General features: G+C 42.8%; 2 protein-coding genes across 5 annotated transcripts in view; one reads left to right on the forward strand and one right to left on the reverse strand.

Annotated features, from left to right (window-relative positions):
• lhfpl7 (LHFPL tetraspan subfamily member 7) overlaps window positions 1-17,497 on the reverse strand; it is a 319,194-nt gene that overhangs the window by 278,617 nt on the left and 23,080 nt on the right. The gene's annotated exons all lie outside the window — the stretch shown is intronic.
• Window positions 10,232-17,497, forward strand: part of akap10 (A kinase (PRKA) anchor protein 10) — a 95,224-nt gene continuing 87,958 nt past the window's right edge. For all 4 annotated transcript variants that reach the window (XR_013889295.1, XM_080210866.1, XM_080210863.1 and 1 more), the window contains exon 1: window positions 10,232-10,392. Coding sequence is in view for 3 of the 4 variants with exons in the window: in XM_080210866.1 (XP_080066992.1) it covers window positions 10,371-10,392 (22 nt within the window). In the remaining variant the exon portion in view is untranslated. The remainder of the gene's footprint in view (window positions 10,393-17,497) is intronic.

Raw genomic sequence — 17,497 nt, forward strand, 5'->3', positions numbered from 1 at the left:
AGGGAGAACATACAGACTCCACACAGACAATGACCAAAGCCAGGAATTGAACCCAGGTCCCAGGCGCTGTGAGGCAGCAGTGCTAACCACTGTGCCGTCCCAATGTTAGCAGTGAGGAGTTAGCACTGAGTCAGCATCATGTTTCAAAATTCAGACAACCATAGGATCTGACAGGAGCAGGGGTAGACAATTCAACCCATCAGGTCTGTGCTGTCCCATTTAATGGCATACTCCTGCAAATTAATCCTTTCCAAATATATGCTCCAGTAATCATGGAAAAGGGAAGGACTTGGGGATGAGATTTTTTTGAACAGCTGACAATGTGATAACTCAGAGTGTCTTGAAGAGTTTCTATGAGTAAGAGGACAAGGCAGCATTTTATCTGAACTGAACATTTGTCTCTACTTTAAAACCTATCTTCCGATGGAAAGAGTCTCAACCAACATGAAGACCCATCTCCCTGCTGCTCCCGAACAATCAATAACTTATTCAGTCATCAATTTTTTTAACAGTGTGTTACTTTGAGCTAGAGAAGAGGAGACACAATATTTTTCTTTTTCTTTTTCAAAATCCTTGTTTTCTTCAGTTCCATTTTTGCAGAGGATTTTTTCATCCTCCTTCAGAACTTCTACAGATGCAACATAGAAAGCATTCTTTCTGGTTGTATCACAACTTGGCATTGCTCCTACTCTGCCCAAGACCGCAAGAAACTACAAAGGATCGTGAACAAAGCCCAGTCCATCACGCAAATCATCCATTGACTCTGTCTACATTTCTTGCTGCCCCGGGAAAGCAGCCAGCATAATTAAGGACCCAAGCACCCCGGACATTCTCTTTTCCACCTTCTTCCATAGGGAAAAAGGTACAGAAGTCTGGGGTCACATACCGACCAACTCAAGAACAGCTTCTTCCCTGCTGCCATCAGACTTTTGAATGGACCTGCCTCACATTAAGTTGCCCTTTCTCTATACCCTAGCTATGACTGTAGAATCATAGAATCCCTAGAGTGCAGAAGGAGGCCATTCAGCCCATCAAGTCTGCACTGACAACAATCCCACTCAGATCTTATCCCCACATACCTATCCCACTAATCCGTTTAGTTTATGCACTAAGGGGCGATTTAGAATGGCAATGCACCTAACCTGCACATTTTTGGACTGTAACACTACATTTTGCACTCTCTCCTTTCCTTCTCTATAAATGGTATGCTTTGTCTGTACAGCGCACAAGAAACAATACTTTTCACTTTATCCTAATACATGTGACAATTATGAATCACGCAATAAAAAACTTAATGACACCTCTTGCTTTTAGCTCAGATTTCTTGTCTGCACCTAAAGCGGGAAATTTGGTTGATGTTCAGATGTTGCAAACAGCTAGTGGTTGCTGTGTTCAGTCGCTGCTTGTTTAACTCACAGAGAACAAGAAAGTGGGGCTGAGGAGGTTTGTCAAGATTGTTGGCACCACGATGTTTAGTAGCATCAGCTCTGGCCCAAAGGGGGAAATGTCGATCCAGATTTAATATTTTCTGGCTCGAAACCAGTGCAACATTCCTGTATGTTAAGCTTCTAAAAGTAACAGAAGTTTGACTGGGAGCCAGAATGACTCCATGTCGCCTGATTGTTCATCCAATTACTTGCAGTGTTAACAATACAGGATAATGATGATGAAGCTGGGGAACTATCTTTCATTTTGTCAAAGTGAAGGTCAATTTAAGAAGGCAAGCATGCCTCAATTTGTGATTGCAGTCCAATGCCAAAAATCTGCTCTCCACAGCTATAACATATCTGCTGATTTGTATCATCTGTAATAAGTCAACTATTGATTGTCACTTGATAACCATACAATAGTGAGTTTGCGATTGTTATTCTTTTATGTGTCAAACATGATACATCAACATTGAGAGGCAATTTTTGAGAGGCTCCAGTGTACATGTATAATAATCTCCGTAGTTAAAGCAACACTGTAAAATCCATTTTGGACTTAACTGATTATTATAAAATACAGACACAAACTGTTTTGCTATTGGAGTTCCCTACAGTGCCCATCGAGTCTGCACCGACAACAATCCCACTGAGGCCTTATCCCCGTAACCCCACATATTTACCCTGCTGATCCCCCTGACACTAAGGGGCAATTTAGTATGGCCAATCCATCTAACCGCACATCTTTGCACTGTGGGAGGAAACCCGAGCATCCGGAAGAAACCCACGGAGAAACGGGGAGAATGTGCGAACTCCGCCCAGTCACCTGAGGCCAGAATTGAAGCCGGATCCTTGGCACTTTGGCTACCACTGTGCCCCAATCAATGTGGAAAATATAGGCATCAATCCCGCTACCTCTCACATGCAAAGCAAGCATTCCACCACCTGAACTAATTCCCCCAACCTTAAAAAAATGGACCGAGGCACTGCTGAGATGTTATGTTGTGAAGTCAAATCCTTTGAACGTCTTGCAATCATTCTCAAGTATCTATTTTTTAATGATGAGTTAATTACAAGTAGGATTTCACTCATTCAGTTATAGTAAATCCTCCATTTAAAATGTGAGACTGCAGCTTATAGTGGAATGATGATTTTGGCATTAACTTTTAGAATGGACTCGCTTTTTCCGCAGTTAATTAATCACAGTGCCATTGACTAACCAATGCCTGAAATGTTAATTAAAAAGCAGATGGACTAAAATGAATGGATTTGCCATTCTGTAAAACTTCTTTTAAATGCTAAGCACTTGCGGCATAAAAGAGGTGAATGAAACAGGGGCTTATTGCTGTCTCCCAAAATGGGTTTCCTTGCAATAGAGAGTAGCTGTAGCTTGCTGCTGGAGTGTTTACTGGCAGCAGCTGCAAAGGGGTACAGGGTGGCACGGTGGCACAGTGGTTAGCACTGCTGCTTCACTGTGCCGAAATCCAGGTTCAATTCCTGGCTTGGGTCACTGCCTGTGTGAGTTTGCACTTTCTCCCTGTGTCTGTGTGGGTTTCCTCCCACAGTCCAAAAGATGTGCTGGTAAGATGCATTGGTCACACCGAATTCTCCCTCAGAGTTCCCGAACAGGCGCCGGAGTGTGGCAACTAGTGAATTTCCACAGTAACTTCATTGAATGTGATAATGTAAGCTTACTTGTGACACCAATAAATAAATTTAAAAGATGGAAAGTGAGATCTATAAAAGAATAACCCATTGTTTATGTTAATGAATCTAACCAGTAAGGAACCAATCATTTTAAATATTAATTGAATATTCCTGTCCATATTGTTTCTGACTCAGCAAAGGTCAGCATGTGGCACAGTGGTTAGCACTGTGGCCTCACCATGCCAGTGACTCAGGTTCAAATCTGACCTTGAGCGACTGTCTGTGTGGAGTTCGCACTTTTTCCCTGTCTCTGTGTGGGATTCCTCCGGATGCTGTGGTTTCCTCCCATAGGCTGAAAGAAATGCAGGTTAGATGGATTGGCCATGCCAAATTGTCCCTTAGTGTCCAAGGATGTGTGGGTTATATGGATTAGCCATGGTAAATGTGTAAGGCTGTGGGGATAGGGCAGAGGAGAGGGCTTGGTAAGATACTCTATCAGAGAGTTGGTGTAGACTCGATGGGCTGAATGGCTTCCTCTGCACTGCAGGGATTCTATGATTCTATGTAATGAAAGGTATTTCCACTGAAAATACTTAAGGCATCCACTTTGCTTCCTTCTGGATTTCTTTAGCTGTGATGATCATTCAACCAGAATTTCTAAGCTACAGAGTTTCTTCCATTCTCCAAGGAAAAATAAAGCAGGTACTTTACAGTCAACTACTTTCAACTCCATCCAGTTCCATTGGATAAGTTTACACTTTTTTCTAAATGTTAACAACATCAAGTGATTACTTATGAAATTCTGTTGTTTTCCTTGGTGTCTAATGTTCTTGGTGTTGCTCGAGACACACATGAGGTTTCGCCACATAGTTCAAGTACTTTTTTTCCCATGAATAGGATAGGGTTCTTTTCAATGAATATGAAATACTCTGAAACATGAAAGAGATTAGCACCCGATCATGTACTAATTCTTCAGAGTCTGTGCATGCCTGTGCATTCAATCCTTATCAATCTGTTCTATTTAGACTATTTCAGGGGGATACATGATGGTCGCTGCAAATGGCACTGGGATCATGGCTGATAGATTATTTACACAACACACAATTTCGTGCTGGAACTGGAAGGTACACAAAGCCACATACTCACTTATTGAAGGAATATTTGCATTGCCCAAAGGGCAGTTTCCATTATACAAATCAACTGAAAGGAAAAACATTTCTCAAGGATAGGGGCTGTGTCCTGTTTTGTAATGGTTGACTTTTGCTTCTAATAGTGTTTTAAGTTTATTTATTAGTCACAAGAAGACCTACATTAACACTGCAATGAAGTGAGAATCTCCCAGTCGCCATACTCTGGTGCCTGTTTGGGTAAACTGAAGGAGAACTTAGCATGGCCAATCCACCTAACCAGCATGAACTGGAGCACCCGGAGGAAACCCATGCAGACACGGGGAGAATGTGCAAATTCCAAGCAGACAGTGACCCAAGCCAGGAATTGAACCCGAGTCCCTAGCACTGTGAGGCAGCAGCACTATCGTTGTGCCATCGTGCCGTCCTAGTGGTGTTACAACATGATAACTGGTGATGTCAAGAGCCTCGTGCCTGGCTAGGAAGCATGTTTAAAAGAATGATAGAAATTGGGATTCCATTTGGCTGCTTTGACAAGTGCCATTAGCAATTTACCTTACAAAAAAAGTCAACAGTTCATAGTAACTTCTTGAATTTGTCAAAATATCATAAACTAAAGCAGAATGGATGACTACGACAATTCACTCTTTGATGTAATATTTTAAATAAAAACCTGATATGGACAGTACTCCATTATAGATCAATGCACTTTCACTATATAAGAGATGAGAGATAGGTAGAAGCAACTGCAGGACTGTGACAGGGATCTAAGTTGAGCCCAGCCCTAACTGATAAAGAATCTCCTCTGACAATCACCAGGCACAAGAGTTCTCTCCCTGTTGGCGAACACTTCAGCACTCACGGGCATTCAGCCTCTGATCTTTGGGTAAGCGTTCTCCAAGGCAGCCTTCACGACACACGACAATGTAGAATCGCTGAGGAGAAACTGATAGCCAAGTTCCGCACACATGAGGACAGCCTCAATTGGGATCTTGGGTTCATGTCACCCTTATCTGTAACCCCCACAATTGATTGCAAAATCTCACTAACTGTCCTGGCTGGAGACAATACATATCTCTTTAACCTATGTTTAACCCTCCCCCCACTCACATTGTCTGTACCTTTAAGACTTGATTACCTATAAAGACTCACATCCAACCGTTATTTTGTAAATTGAGTTTATATCTTTATATGCCCTGTTTGTGAACAGGATTCCCACTCACTTGATGAAGTAGCAGCACTCTGAAAGCTTCTGGCTATCAAATAAACCTGTTGGACTTTAACCTGATGTTGGGAGACTTCTTACTGTGCAGGCGAATGGGCCAGGAACTGGCAAATGGAATTTAATGTTGGCAAGTGCGAGGTGGTCCACTTTGGTAGGAATAATGGCAGGAAGGATTATTACTTGCGTGGTGAAAAACTGCAGCAGGCGACGGTGCAGAGGGACCTCGGGGTCCTTGTGCATGAGTCGCAAAAACCCAGCTTGCAGGTGCAGCAGGTGGTCAGGAAGGCGAATGGGATGCTGGCCTTCATAGCGAGGGGGATTGAATATAAAAGTAGGGAGGTCTTGCTGCGGCTGTATAGGGCAGTGGTGAGGCCGCAGCTGGAGTACTGTGTGCAGTTTTGGGCGCCGTACTTACACAAGGATATTTTGGCCTTGGAGAGAGTGCAGAGGAGGCTTACTAGGCTGATGCCGGAGTTGAGGGGGTTGAGCTATGAGGAGAGGCTGAATAAACTAGGCTTGTACTCGTTAGAGTTTAGAAGAATGAGGGGAGATCTCATTGAGACGTATAAGATGACGAATGGGATGGATAGGATAGAGGTGGAGAGGCTCTTCCCGCTCAGAAAGGACAGTAGGACTAGGGGGCACAGCCTCAAGATAAAGGGGGGTGCGGTTTAGAACGGAGTTGAGGAAGAACTTCTTCACTCAAAGGGTGGTGAATCTCTGGAATTCTCTGCCCGTTGAAGTGGTGGAGGCTACCTCGCTAAATATTTTTAAGACACGGGTTGATGGGTTTTTGATAAGAGAGGGGATTAAGGGTTATGGGAGAGGGCGGGAATGTGGAACTAAGCCACGACAGATCAGCCATGATCTTACTGAATGGCGGGGCAGGCTCGAAGGGCTAGATGGCCTACTCCTGCTCCTATTTCTTATGTTCTTATACCCAATCCAACGCTGGCATCTCCACATCAGAACTCGCTCAGATCAGTAAGTTACCATTAGAGGGCGGTGCTGAGCAGAAGTGCAGTATCCGTCAGACAGCAAGGAGGCATGTTATCAATACCAGAAATGTGTGTTTCATGCTGATACATATTTTTAAAGTTTATTTAGTGTCACAAGTAGGCTGACATTAACACTGCACTGAAGTTACTGTGAAAGTCCCCTCGCCGACACACTCTGGCATCTGTTTGGGTACACTGAGGGAGTCAGTCTTTCAGACTGTGGAAGAAACCCACGCAGACATGGGGAGAACGTGCAAACTCTGCACAGACAATGACCCAAGCCAGGAATCGAACCCCGGGTCCCTGGCACCGTGGGGCAGCAGTGCTAACCAATGTGCTACCTACCCTGTTGGTGCTGCTACATTTGGACCTCTTCAGGGTAATAATCTCCTTTGTTAGGAATTAACTTTTATTGACAATTGTTTGTCATCAGAAATGCCACGATTAAAACAAAACATATTAAAATTATCCTGTACTGTTTAGATGATCATCTAAAACTGATTAAGACTTGTTTGTAGTACTATTTCTAGAGTCTTAAAGGTGGCAGCAGTGCACTTGCTTGGTAAATTTTTATGCTAAAGGCCCTAAAATATATAATGCCTGCTAATCCTTCTAGAATTTTCTCTGTTTCTTCTATTTGAAATTTGGATAAAATGTGAAACCAGCATAGGCATGCATTGAGCTATGGCACCCCGCAATGTGGGTTTCAGTCAATCCATCTTACGGCATTAGTGATTTTGAAATTTACAATTTTAAAATCATTTTAAGATGCATCTTTAAACAATTAATGACCATATGTAATTAACCATATATAATTATATCATTGTTCAAGATAAATGTCTTTCACATACAATCTACCTTTCCTAATAAGTTGAAGTATACTGGTAAATATGAGATATTTTAAAATATTTGGAAGACAACTTAAAGAGTCCTAAGTATAAAGAGAATTGAAATATCTGATTAAATCATATATTAGAAGCTACAAAAAAGTTGAAAGTATGAACTAATTTATAATGTCATAGGCAGGATATGTTTGTTCTCCTACTGCCTGTAATTAGTATGTTTTGTACGGAAAATGTCTTTTCTTACCTTTGGAGTGGGTATTCCAATTAAGTAATTCAGCAGCAAGCTTTCATGGGTCTTAAAATAAAGATTATTTACTCTCACACATTTACTCTGAATTAATGCTCCATCACAAACACAGTCCCACATTGTGTTTATGAAACTAGCATAGGTATGCTGGTTTCCCACTGCTCTTGGATTTGCTCTTGTGTTTGTATATTGCTGGCTTTGTGCTCCTCCTCCTCCCTCGTTATAACATGTGCCAGTCCAAGAATTATCTCTGTGGATCACCCAGACCGCAAAACATTGGTTTACAGGATGTTTGTTGGATGTTCAGTTGGGTGAATTATTTGCCGGATTATCTGTGTAGGCCCTTGTTCTCCCACTCACTTGTCAGCTCCCTGGGAGCCAATGAGGCTGCAGAATGATAAGTTTGCTTGGCCATTGACTTAGAATTTGAACCCCAAGTCAAACAATTAAAACCTTTCAGTTATTTCCAGCATATTATCCTTTAACACTTTCCCACACACTATCTAAGGTACTACTTTGTTCTCCTCCAACTTCAGATTGAATCCAAGCAAAGGTTTTATGAATTATAATGAGCTCCATCTCTAATTTACGATTTCTGGCCTCCCATGTAAAAGTCCTGTTGTTCCTTAAAAGGATTTGATTTAAAGTTGAAGTGAGGGTCTTTTAAAGCGAAGTTTGTGAGATTTCTTGTCATCAAATATCTTAGATTCTTAGGTGAACTTTAAAACTGGAACAGGTTAAATGCTTTGACTACTTGATAACTTGCAACTACCTTCAGAGTGTGGCTTCAGACTGGTTCCTAAAAGGCAAAAATGATACTGCCTTCATATGCAGCCATTGTCTTGTCAGTGTTATTCTGCAGTCTGCCCAGGTCACTTCTGGATCTTGGGATAATAAATGATATCCATATCAGAAGCCAGTTTCTGTCACATGATCAGTGACAATTGCCCACCCAGAATGGTTAGAGCTAAAAGATTATTGATATGCTATAGGAGATAGATAGTGGTCTTTCACATTTAACTGATGGATAACTGGTCATGTCAGCTTTTTCCCTTGTTGAACTGCAAACCTGCAGATTCTAGGAGTCTAATGACTCTGGGTTTTGGGTAAGTCTGAATTCCACACATGACATTCATCTTGGTGTGTCCATTACATGGTTATTCAATGCAGAACTTGCCAAAAGCCGTGTTGAATAAGCAAAGATCACCTGACCACTTTGGCAACCATCTTAATAGCTCACCAGTGTATATTTTAAACAAATAATAGACAGTTCCAGATGCTTCCAAACAAAGTCAGTCCACATGTAAAATTATGATTATGATATGCCTTTACTGGGCATGACGATAAGAACATAAGAAATAAGAAATAAGAGCAGGAGTAGGCCATCCAGCCCTTCAAGCCTGCCCCGCCATTCAACAAGATCATGGCTGATCTGTCGTGGCTCAGTTCCACATTACCGCCCTCTCCCCATAACCCTTAATCCCCTCTCTTATCAAAAACCCATCAACCTGTGTCTTAAAAATATTTAGCGAGGTAGCCTCCACCGCTTCAACGGGCAGAGAATTCCAGAGATTCACCACCCTTTGAGTGAAGAAGTTCTTCCTCAACTCTGTTCTAAACCGCACCCCCCCCCCCTTTATCTTGAGGCTGTGCCCCCTAGTCCTACTGTCCTTTCTGAGCGGGAAGAGTCTCTCCACCTCTATCCTATCCATCCCATTCATCATCTTATACGTCTCAATGAGATCTCCCCTCATTCTTCTAAACTCTAACGAGTACAAGCCTAGTTTATTCAGCCTCTCCTCATAGCTCAACCCCCTCAACTCCGGCATCAGCCTAGTAAACCTCCTCTGCGCTCCCTCCAAGATAACATTGCATTGCTTGTTCTTCAGTGATAATGGTTCAATATTAAAGGCTGGAACTTTAAATAGTGTTTTTCCAGATTACCTGAATGTACTGGTTTTCTAAGCAGAGGAGGGAGATGGAGGCCCCTAGTTTAAGTCACACTCCAGTAACTTCAGTGAATTGTGATAATCACTATATTAATGCTTCCACCAGGATTTTGTTCAGTCTTTCAAATTTCACCTCAAACTATAACTTTCTCGAGCAACTGTAATTCATGAAAGGGAGTTAAAACGTTAATATATGATATCACTGCTTGTGATAAAATACCAAACCCTGACAACTTAAGGGGAAGTAGACCTAAAATACGTCATATAAATACATATTTAATTTATTTTAATTAATTATTTCGGTATGTTTGTAAAATGTCCGCATATTTTCATTTATGATCCTGTGTATTGAAAGCATAAAACCTCTGGCATTCAATATTGGGTAAGTTGGTAAAGGGCACCCCGGACCATGAATGGTATACATTAATATCGCTCTCCAAACAGCTCCCCCCACTATTCCTTCCACTTTTAACGATGAGTGATTCTTAAGTGGATTAAATAAAAGTAAGCTGTGAAATGATGGTTGGATGTTTTACGCAGTTGACTTATGAAAGGTGTTGCTGGAGGGTCCAAATTCAGGGTCCAGGGTCCCAGGTCCCTCTGAGTTTTCTCTCCTGCCGATTCTCGTCACGAGGCCGCACCGCTCGGCTCCGTTCGGGCTCCGCTCGGTTCCATTCGGCAGCGCTCGGCTCCGTTCGGCTCCATTCGGGCTTCGCTCGGCTCCACTCGGCAGTGTTCGGCTCCCGGTAAGGGGGGGGGATGGCGGCGGACGGGGGACTATGAGGAGGAGGAGGAAGTGCCGGTTTGACAGCTCCCTCTTTCCCTCCGATATAATGAATGAAGCGAGCTCCGAGCCGCCGACCATGCACTGAACGAGCGGCGTCGCGGTTTCCGCACCATCCCCGAACATGTCATTTTTTAGGCGTAAAGGTAAGGGGGAAGAGAAGCGGGTCTGGCGTGAGAGAGGCGGCAGGATCAGGCCCTGCTGCTGGGGGTAGGCCTCCCACTGCCGCCTTGGAGGCGACTCCCTCCCTCCCTCCCTCCCTCCCTCCTCCAGCACTGGGGCAACAACCTGCAGCTCCACCGACTGTTTTCAGACTCATCCCACTTATTGTTTCTTATTGATACTCTGTGGTTTCTTTTAGGAACAACAACCAAATGTCCTTGCTCCCATTTTAAATGCAGTGAATTCCAACAGTTTTAGGCAGAGAGGTCTTTTAAATTCGACCTGAGTTTAGAAGGAAGCCACAGCACAATATATATATAAAAAAAACTTTCAACCGCCCCTGCTGTGTTTTGAAAATGTTGTGAAATGCAGGCGGATGTGTTTAGTTGCAGCCTAAATCACAACTACACTGTGTTTGTTATGGACTGTGTCACCTTGGCGGCGTGTGGTTTTTAAAAGAGGGAGGAGGTGCAACATGAGTGCAGTTGACTGATGACTTTAGACGTTTCAAATTCTGGCATTTTGGCAAAGATTGCAGCACAGGAGGGGGCCATTTAGCCACTTGGTGTCTGTGCTGGCCCTGTGAAGGAGAATTCACTTGGTGCCACTCTTCTGGCGCCTCCCCATAGGTGTGCACCACCTTCCTATTGAGCTAGTAATCCAATTCCCTCCTGAATGGCTCGATTGAACCTGCCTCCCACCACATTTCCTGGCCTTGCATGCTAGATCCTCACCACTGCATGAAAAAGTTTCTCCTCATGTGGCCATTGCTTCTTTTGCCAATTACCTTTTAAATCCACATCCTCTCGTTCTCAATTGATCAATGGGACCAGTTTTTCCTTATCTACTTTGCCCAGACTCCTCATAACTTTCAATACCTCATATCAGTCCCAACTTTCCCATTTTATCCATGTAAATGAAGTTCCTCATCCTAAAGCCATTCTTATGAATATGTTTCGTCCCTTCTTTAATGCCTTCATATCCAGCTTTAACATAGGTTTTAGGAGTATTAATTAAAATTTAGCATGGATTGCCTATTGCAGCAAATTAACTGTCTGAATTGTATAGCATAGAAATTAGATGTACAATTTGTGGCTTTTTGTATTTTTGAATGATTACAGTAAATAACAAGTTGTGATATAGCAATCTGTGTTTACAAATGTTGTACATCCCAGTTACTGATGTATTTGTTTGCTCCTTGTCAGGTTGCTCGTAGAGCTTGTCAATCTAACTGTAAGCCATACTTCAGTCAATGATAATCCTTGTTATAATTGTTCCAGGGACAGCTAAATTACAACAATAAGTGCCAAAATACTCTCTCTTGGATAATCACCAGATGCCCCAAGACTTCATGAGTACAATTCTGTCCTCTGCTAGTTCTGTAACATTCTGTCAGATACCACTCTTTCATTCAGATGAGTCAGTGTACATCAGAATTAATTAAAACTATGACAGGCCATTTGGGCTATTTATGAAAGATATAATAAATGCAAGTTCACACCATCATCTTGTTTATATTCCTACTCCAAGAGTGAGCCTGAGCTCTGGTAGCTTTCTCACCTGTGTTTCAGGAAATCACAGTTCAAGCCACTCCACTCCAACTTAAGTTAACACGTCAATGCAATAGTGAAACATAGAAACCTTACAGTACAGAAAGAGGCCACTAGGCCCATTGAGTCTGCGCCGACCACAATCCCACCCAGGCCCCACCCCCATATCCCTACATATAGAACATAGAACACTACAGCACAAACAGGCCCTTCGGCCCACGAGTTGTGCCGATCACATCAACACCTACCAACCTACAGACCTATCTATAACCCTCAATCTCATTAAACCCCATATACTCATCCAGAAGTCTTTTAAAAGACCCCAGCGAGTTCGCCTCCACCACCACTGACGGCAGCCGATTCCATTCACTCACCACCCTCTGAGTGAAAAACTTACCCCTAACATCACTTCTGAACCTCCCTCCCCGCACCTTAAATCTGTGTCCTCTCGTAGCAGCCATTTCAACCTGGGGAAATAGCCTCTGAGAGTCCACCCTATCTATTCCTCTCAACATTTTGTAAACTTCTATCAGGTCGCCTCTCAACCTTCGTCTCTCCAGGGAAAAGAGTCCCAGCTCCCTCAACCTAACTTCATAAGGCATGCCTCCCAGTCCAGGCAACATCCTTGTAAATCTCCTCTGTACCCTCTCAATAGCTTCTACATCTTTCCTATAGTGAGGCGACCAGAACTGCGCACAATACTCTAAATGAGGCCTGACAAGGGTCTTATAAAGTTGCAGCATTACCTCCCGACTCCTAAACTCAATCCCTCGATTAATGAAGGCCAGTACACCATACGCCTTCTTGACCACCTCCTCCACCTGCGAGGCCGATTTAAGAGTCCTGTGGACCCGGACCCCAAGATCCTTCTGCTCTTCAACACTACTCAGACTTCTGCCCTTGATAGTGTACTCGTTCATCCCGTTGGTTCTGCCAAAATGGACGACTACACATTTATCCGCGTTGAAGTCCATCTGCCACTTCTCCGCCCAGTCCTGCATCCTATCTATGTCCTGCTGCAACTTTTGCCATCCTTCCAGACCATCCACAACACGACCAACCTTCGTGTCATCAGCGAACTTACTTACCCATCCCTCCACTTCCTCATCCAGGTCATTTATGAAAATGACAAACAACAAGGGTCCCAGAACAGATCCTCGAGGCACTCCGCTGGTGACTGACCTCCATTCAGAAAAAGCCCCATCCGCAACCACTCTCTGCCTTCTGCAGGCAAGCCAGTTCTGGATCCACAAGGCCAAAGGCCCTTGGATCCCATGGCCTCTCACCTTCTCAAGAAGTCTTGCATGGGGGACCTTATCAAACGCCTTGCTGAAGTCCATGTACACTACGTCCACGGCACTTCCTTCGTCAATGTGTTCAGTCACATTATCGAAGAACTCAACTAGGCTTGTAAGGCACGACCTGCCCTTGACATTACCCACTAATCCCTCTAACCGTGCATTTCAGGACAGTAAGGGCAATTTTTAGCGTGGCCAATCAAAGTAACCTGCACATCTTTGGATTGTGGGAGGAAACCCACGCAGACACGAGGAGAATGTGCAAACTCCACACAAACAGTGATCTAAGCTGGGAATCAAACCCAGGTCCCTAGAGCTGTGAAGCAGCAGTGCTAACTACTGTGCCACCGCGTCGCCCTAATGCAATAGTGAGCAGATGCTCCACTGTTAGAGGTGCCAACCTTTGGATAAGATGTTTAATCAATGCCCTGCTGGCTTTCTCAGGCAGGTGTAAATGATCCTGTGCAGCACTCCAGGAAGAGTAACATGTTTATATCCATCCTCAAGGAGACAAAAACTAAGTAGAATCACAGAATCTCTACAGTGATCCCTACAGAAAGGTGTCATATAGCTCATTCAGTCTTCATCAACAACAATCCCACCCAAGCCCTATCCCTGTAACCTCACGTATTTACCCTGCTAATCCTCCTGTCAGGGGCAATTTAGCCAATCAATCTGATCTGCACGTTTTTGGAGTGCGGGAGGAAACTGGAGGAAACCCACACTGACACTGAGAGATGTGGGCAGACTTCACATAGATGGTCACCTGAGGCCAGAATTGAACCCAGGTCCCTGGTGCTGTGAGGCAGCACTGCTACCCACTGTGCCACCCTGTATTGTGTACAGTTTTGTTATTTAAGAAATGGTGTTAATGTATTTGAATGTAATGTAAAGAAGGTTCTTCCAACTGATGCATTAGATGTGGGGGTTACCTCACTGGGAAAGGTTGGACAGGCTGGGCCTGTATCGAATGGACTTTAGAAGAACAAAAAATGATCTTATTGAAATGCAGAAGATCATGAGGAGACTTGAGAGTGTGTGCTGAAAGGATATTTCCATTTGTGGGAGAGACTGAAGTTAGGGGATACAGTTTAAAAATAAGGGGTCGCTCATTAAAGGTGGAGATAAAAAGACATTTGTTTTCCTCAAAGGGCTGAGAGCCTTTGGACCCCTCTCCCCCAGAGCATGGTGGAGGCAGTGTTATTGAATATTTTTAAGACAGAGGGAAATAGAGTCTTGGCTAACAAGGGAGTTGAGAGTTTTTGGGGTAGATGAAATGTGTAGTTGAGGCCACAATCAGATCAGCCAAGATCTTGTTGAATGGTGGAGCAGGCTCAAGGGGCCGAATGACCAAGTGCTGTTAATTTGGATGTTTGTAGTGAGGGCTTTCTTTCAGTGTTCTGGCCAACCCAGTTCCATTTCAAACACATCTAACTTCCTGTCCTATTCTTATGAGAGCTTGCTGTACACAACTAGACTACCAAACATTACAACACCAGACTAACACCAAAAATATTTCATCCTGAGAATACTAAATTAATACAAGTTTTGTTCACAACCATGGTGTCATGCTTGACTTCAAAGATGAGCTTCTGACCACACATCTGCTCCTTCAACTTAACTGCTTACTACTTTCTTTAACATTGACCCTGCTGGTAAAACCCTCATCAGTGCCTCTGTGGCATCCAAATTTATATAACCCATTGCTCTCCTGGCCAGCCTTCCATCTTCCACCCTGTATAAATTTGAGCTCATGTAAAGTTTTGTCTGTATTCTATTCTGCACCAAGTCCCATTCACCTATCACCCTTGTGCTTCCTGAGCTGGGTTGGTTCCTGGTTGGTGGTGTCACATTTTAAAAATTCTTATATTTGTTTTCAAATCCTTCAGTGGCCTTGCCCTTCCCTATCTTTTTCATTGTGGGTTTTTGGTTTTGATTGTTCCACCACCGGCAGTCAAACGCCTAGCCTCTAGACTCTGGAACTCTTCCTCCGTCACCTACACAAAAACCTTTCCCTCTCCTTTTCCTCCTGTAAGATGCCCCTAATAACCTGAGCTCTTTGACCAAGTATTTGGTCACCTGTTCAAATATTTTCTTAGTGGCTTGATGTCAAGTTTTGATTGCTAGCAGTCTGCTTGAAGATATTCTATTAAGAGTGCTGTATACAGGCAAGTGATCGCTGCTTATCATCTAAGCTTCCCACAACACCGTTTCAAACTGGGAATGTAACTCTTGGGATTCATATGTGCTATACATTGCAATTTTCTTAAAGTAACAAGTCTACAACACCAGGTTAGAGTCCAACAGGTTTACTTGGTAGCACGAGCTTTCGGAGTGCTGTTCCCTCATCATTTGAGTGACGCACCAGGTGTTGAGACTTCTTGCTGTGCCCATGCTAGTCCAACGCCAACGTCCATAGCTACCACCAAATTTTCTTGAAGCAACACACCTTGACTAGTAGATTTACAAAAGGAACATGTACTGTATTTTTTAATGCACAAAAGCAATTAATTTTAAAGCTTAAAGGTTTATAGTATGTACCTGTATTCTCTGGAAAACACAAGCTGCATTTTATAACTCAGGTACCTTGACATTAGTAAAGACTTTGTGCTTTAGGTGCCATAAGTTCTGTATGTATGCGCATTTGATAATTTTGAAGGCCTGTTTCAGCAAGCAAATGTTGTAGTAAGAAGGTAAAATGTTTGTGAATATTTTTATTACTTGCAGAGACTGGTCAGCTTCACAGTAACATCAGCATTGTCAACGCGTATAAAAATAGCAAGAGTCTCACTCTCCGAAGTTGCACCTACTGTCAGCTGAACACCAAACGATGTTGAAGCCTGTTGCTCACTCATTCATCTTCCCAGTTGCATATATACTTCACAATTTTCCAGAAAATTGCTGAATTATGTTAAGTTCTGCATACTTGATTAAACTGTGGAGTATGACAGGATGGGGTGATGATGGTAAAGAACAGAATTAACCTGTGAATGCTTGTAATATCCTGTTGAGCAAACAGGTTCACCCAGCCTAGAAGTTTAATTTGAAATACTTTTGTGACTGAATATATTTTTGTGATTGAGTATATTTCTGGAGAGGCAGAATGTTACTCATCGAATTCTGTGACTGCTTCACATTTGATGTCAGTGTTGGTGTGTGTATGTTTTGTTTTTGCTGGTTATCTACTATAATTAACACAAAGAAAAGAGTGTCAAATCATTCAAGATAAGCACATGCAAATTAAATGAGCAATCTTCAAGGTGGATGGCAATTAAGTAAGAATAAGAAGTAAAGAAATGGTGCAAGGATTACAAGGAAAAGAGAGTGGGAGAGCTCCGGAAAGAACATAAGAATTGTTCAATTGTGAATTAAAGATGTCACAGCAAAAGTATCCTTCCCAGTATCTTGTACTGCTCCTGGATGCTTTATTGGGCAATTCAAATTGTTCATTTGAAATCTTCAGAACTCCAACCTGTATGAAAAAGTAGGATGTACGCCAAACAGTCACACTAGCTGCATTTTGTCAGCTTTATTTCAGAATTCCAAAGTGGTCAGGAAAACTGAAGATGGAGTGACAAACTGTGGATTCAGAGGGAATTCTGATGAAAAGTTATAAACATTTGAGCAGAATCTTTTAACAACACCAACTACTTTAATATTTTCTGTTGAAAAAATACTTAGAGATTTGTTGGCCTCCAGAATAAAGTGCACCAAGTAAGTGGTAAAGAGCTGAAAACTCGTATCACTTTGAATATTTATCAAGGGGGGAATGTGAGCAAACACAATTGTGCACCAGCAATGTGTAGGGTACGTGCTGTTTCTTTACCAGAAGCTAGTCAAAAAACATGTTTGCTATTGCAGAACAGGTCTTCTACATGTTTCTACATAAACAGCGAGATGTGCCTTTCCACCATTACCTCAATAATTATTGAAATAAAATTGATCCATCTATCGTGTTCTTATACTCCCCTGAATCACAGTTCAATTTGATTAGTCTATTTTGTATTCCAACTATTGGTTCTTAATTGTGTATAAGATGATGAGAAGTATTGATCACATGGACTCTGAGCCTTTTCCCCAGGGCTAAAATGGCTGCCACAAGAGGACACAGGTTTAAGGTGCTGGGGAGTAGGTACAGAGGAGATGACAGGGGTAAGCTTTTCACTCAGAGGGTGGTGGGTGAGTGGGATCGGCTGCCGTCAGTGGTGGTTGAGGCAGATTCGTTGGGGTCTTTTAAGAGA

The sequence above is a fragment of the Carcharhinus amblyrhynchos genome, chromosome 23 (assembly GCF_965287045.1).
Source record: "Carcharhinus amblyrhynchos chromosome 23, sCarAmb.v2.hapA, whole genome shotgun sequence".
In the NCBI taxonomy this organism is placed as follows: Eukaryota; Metazoa; Chordata; class Chondrichthyes; order Carcharhiniformes; family Carcharhinidae; genus Carcharhinus; species Carcharhinus amblyrhynchos.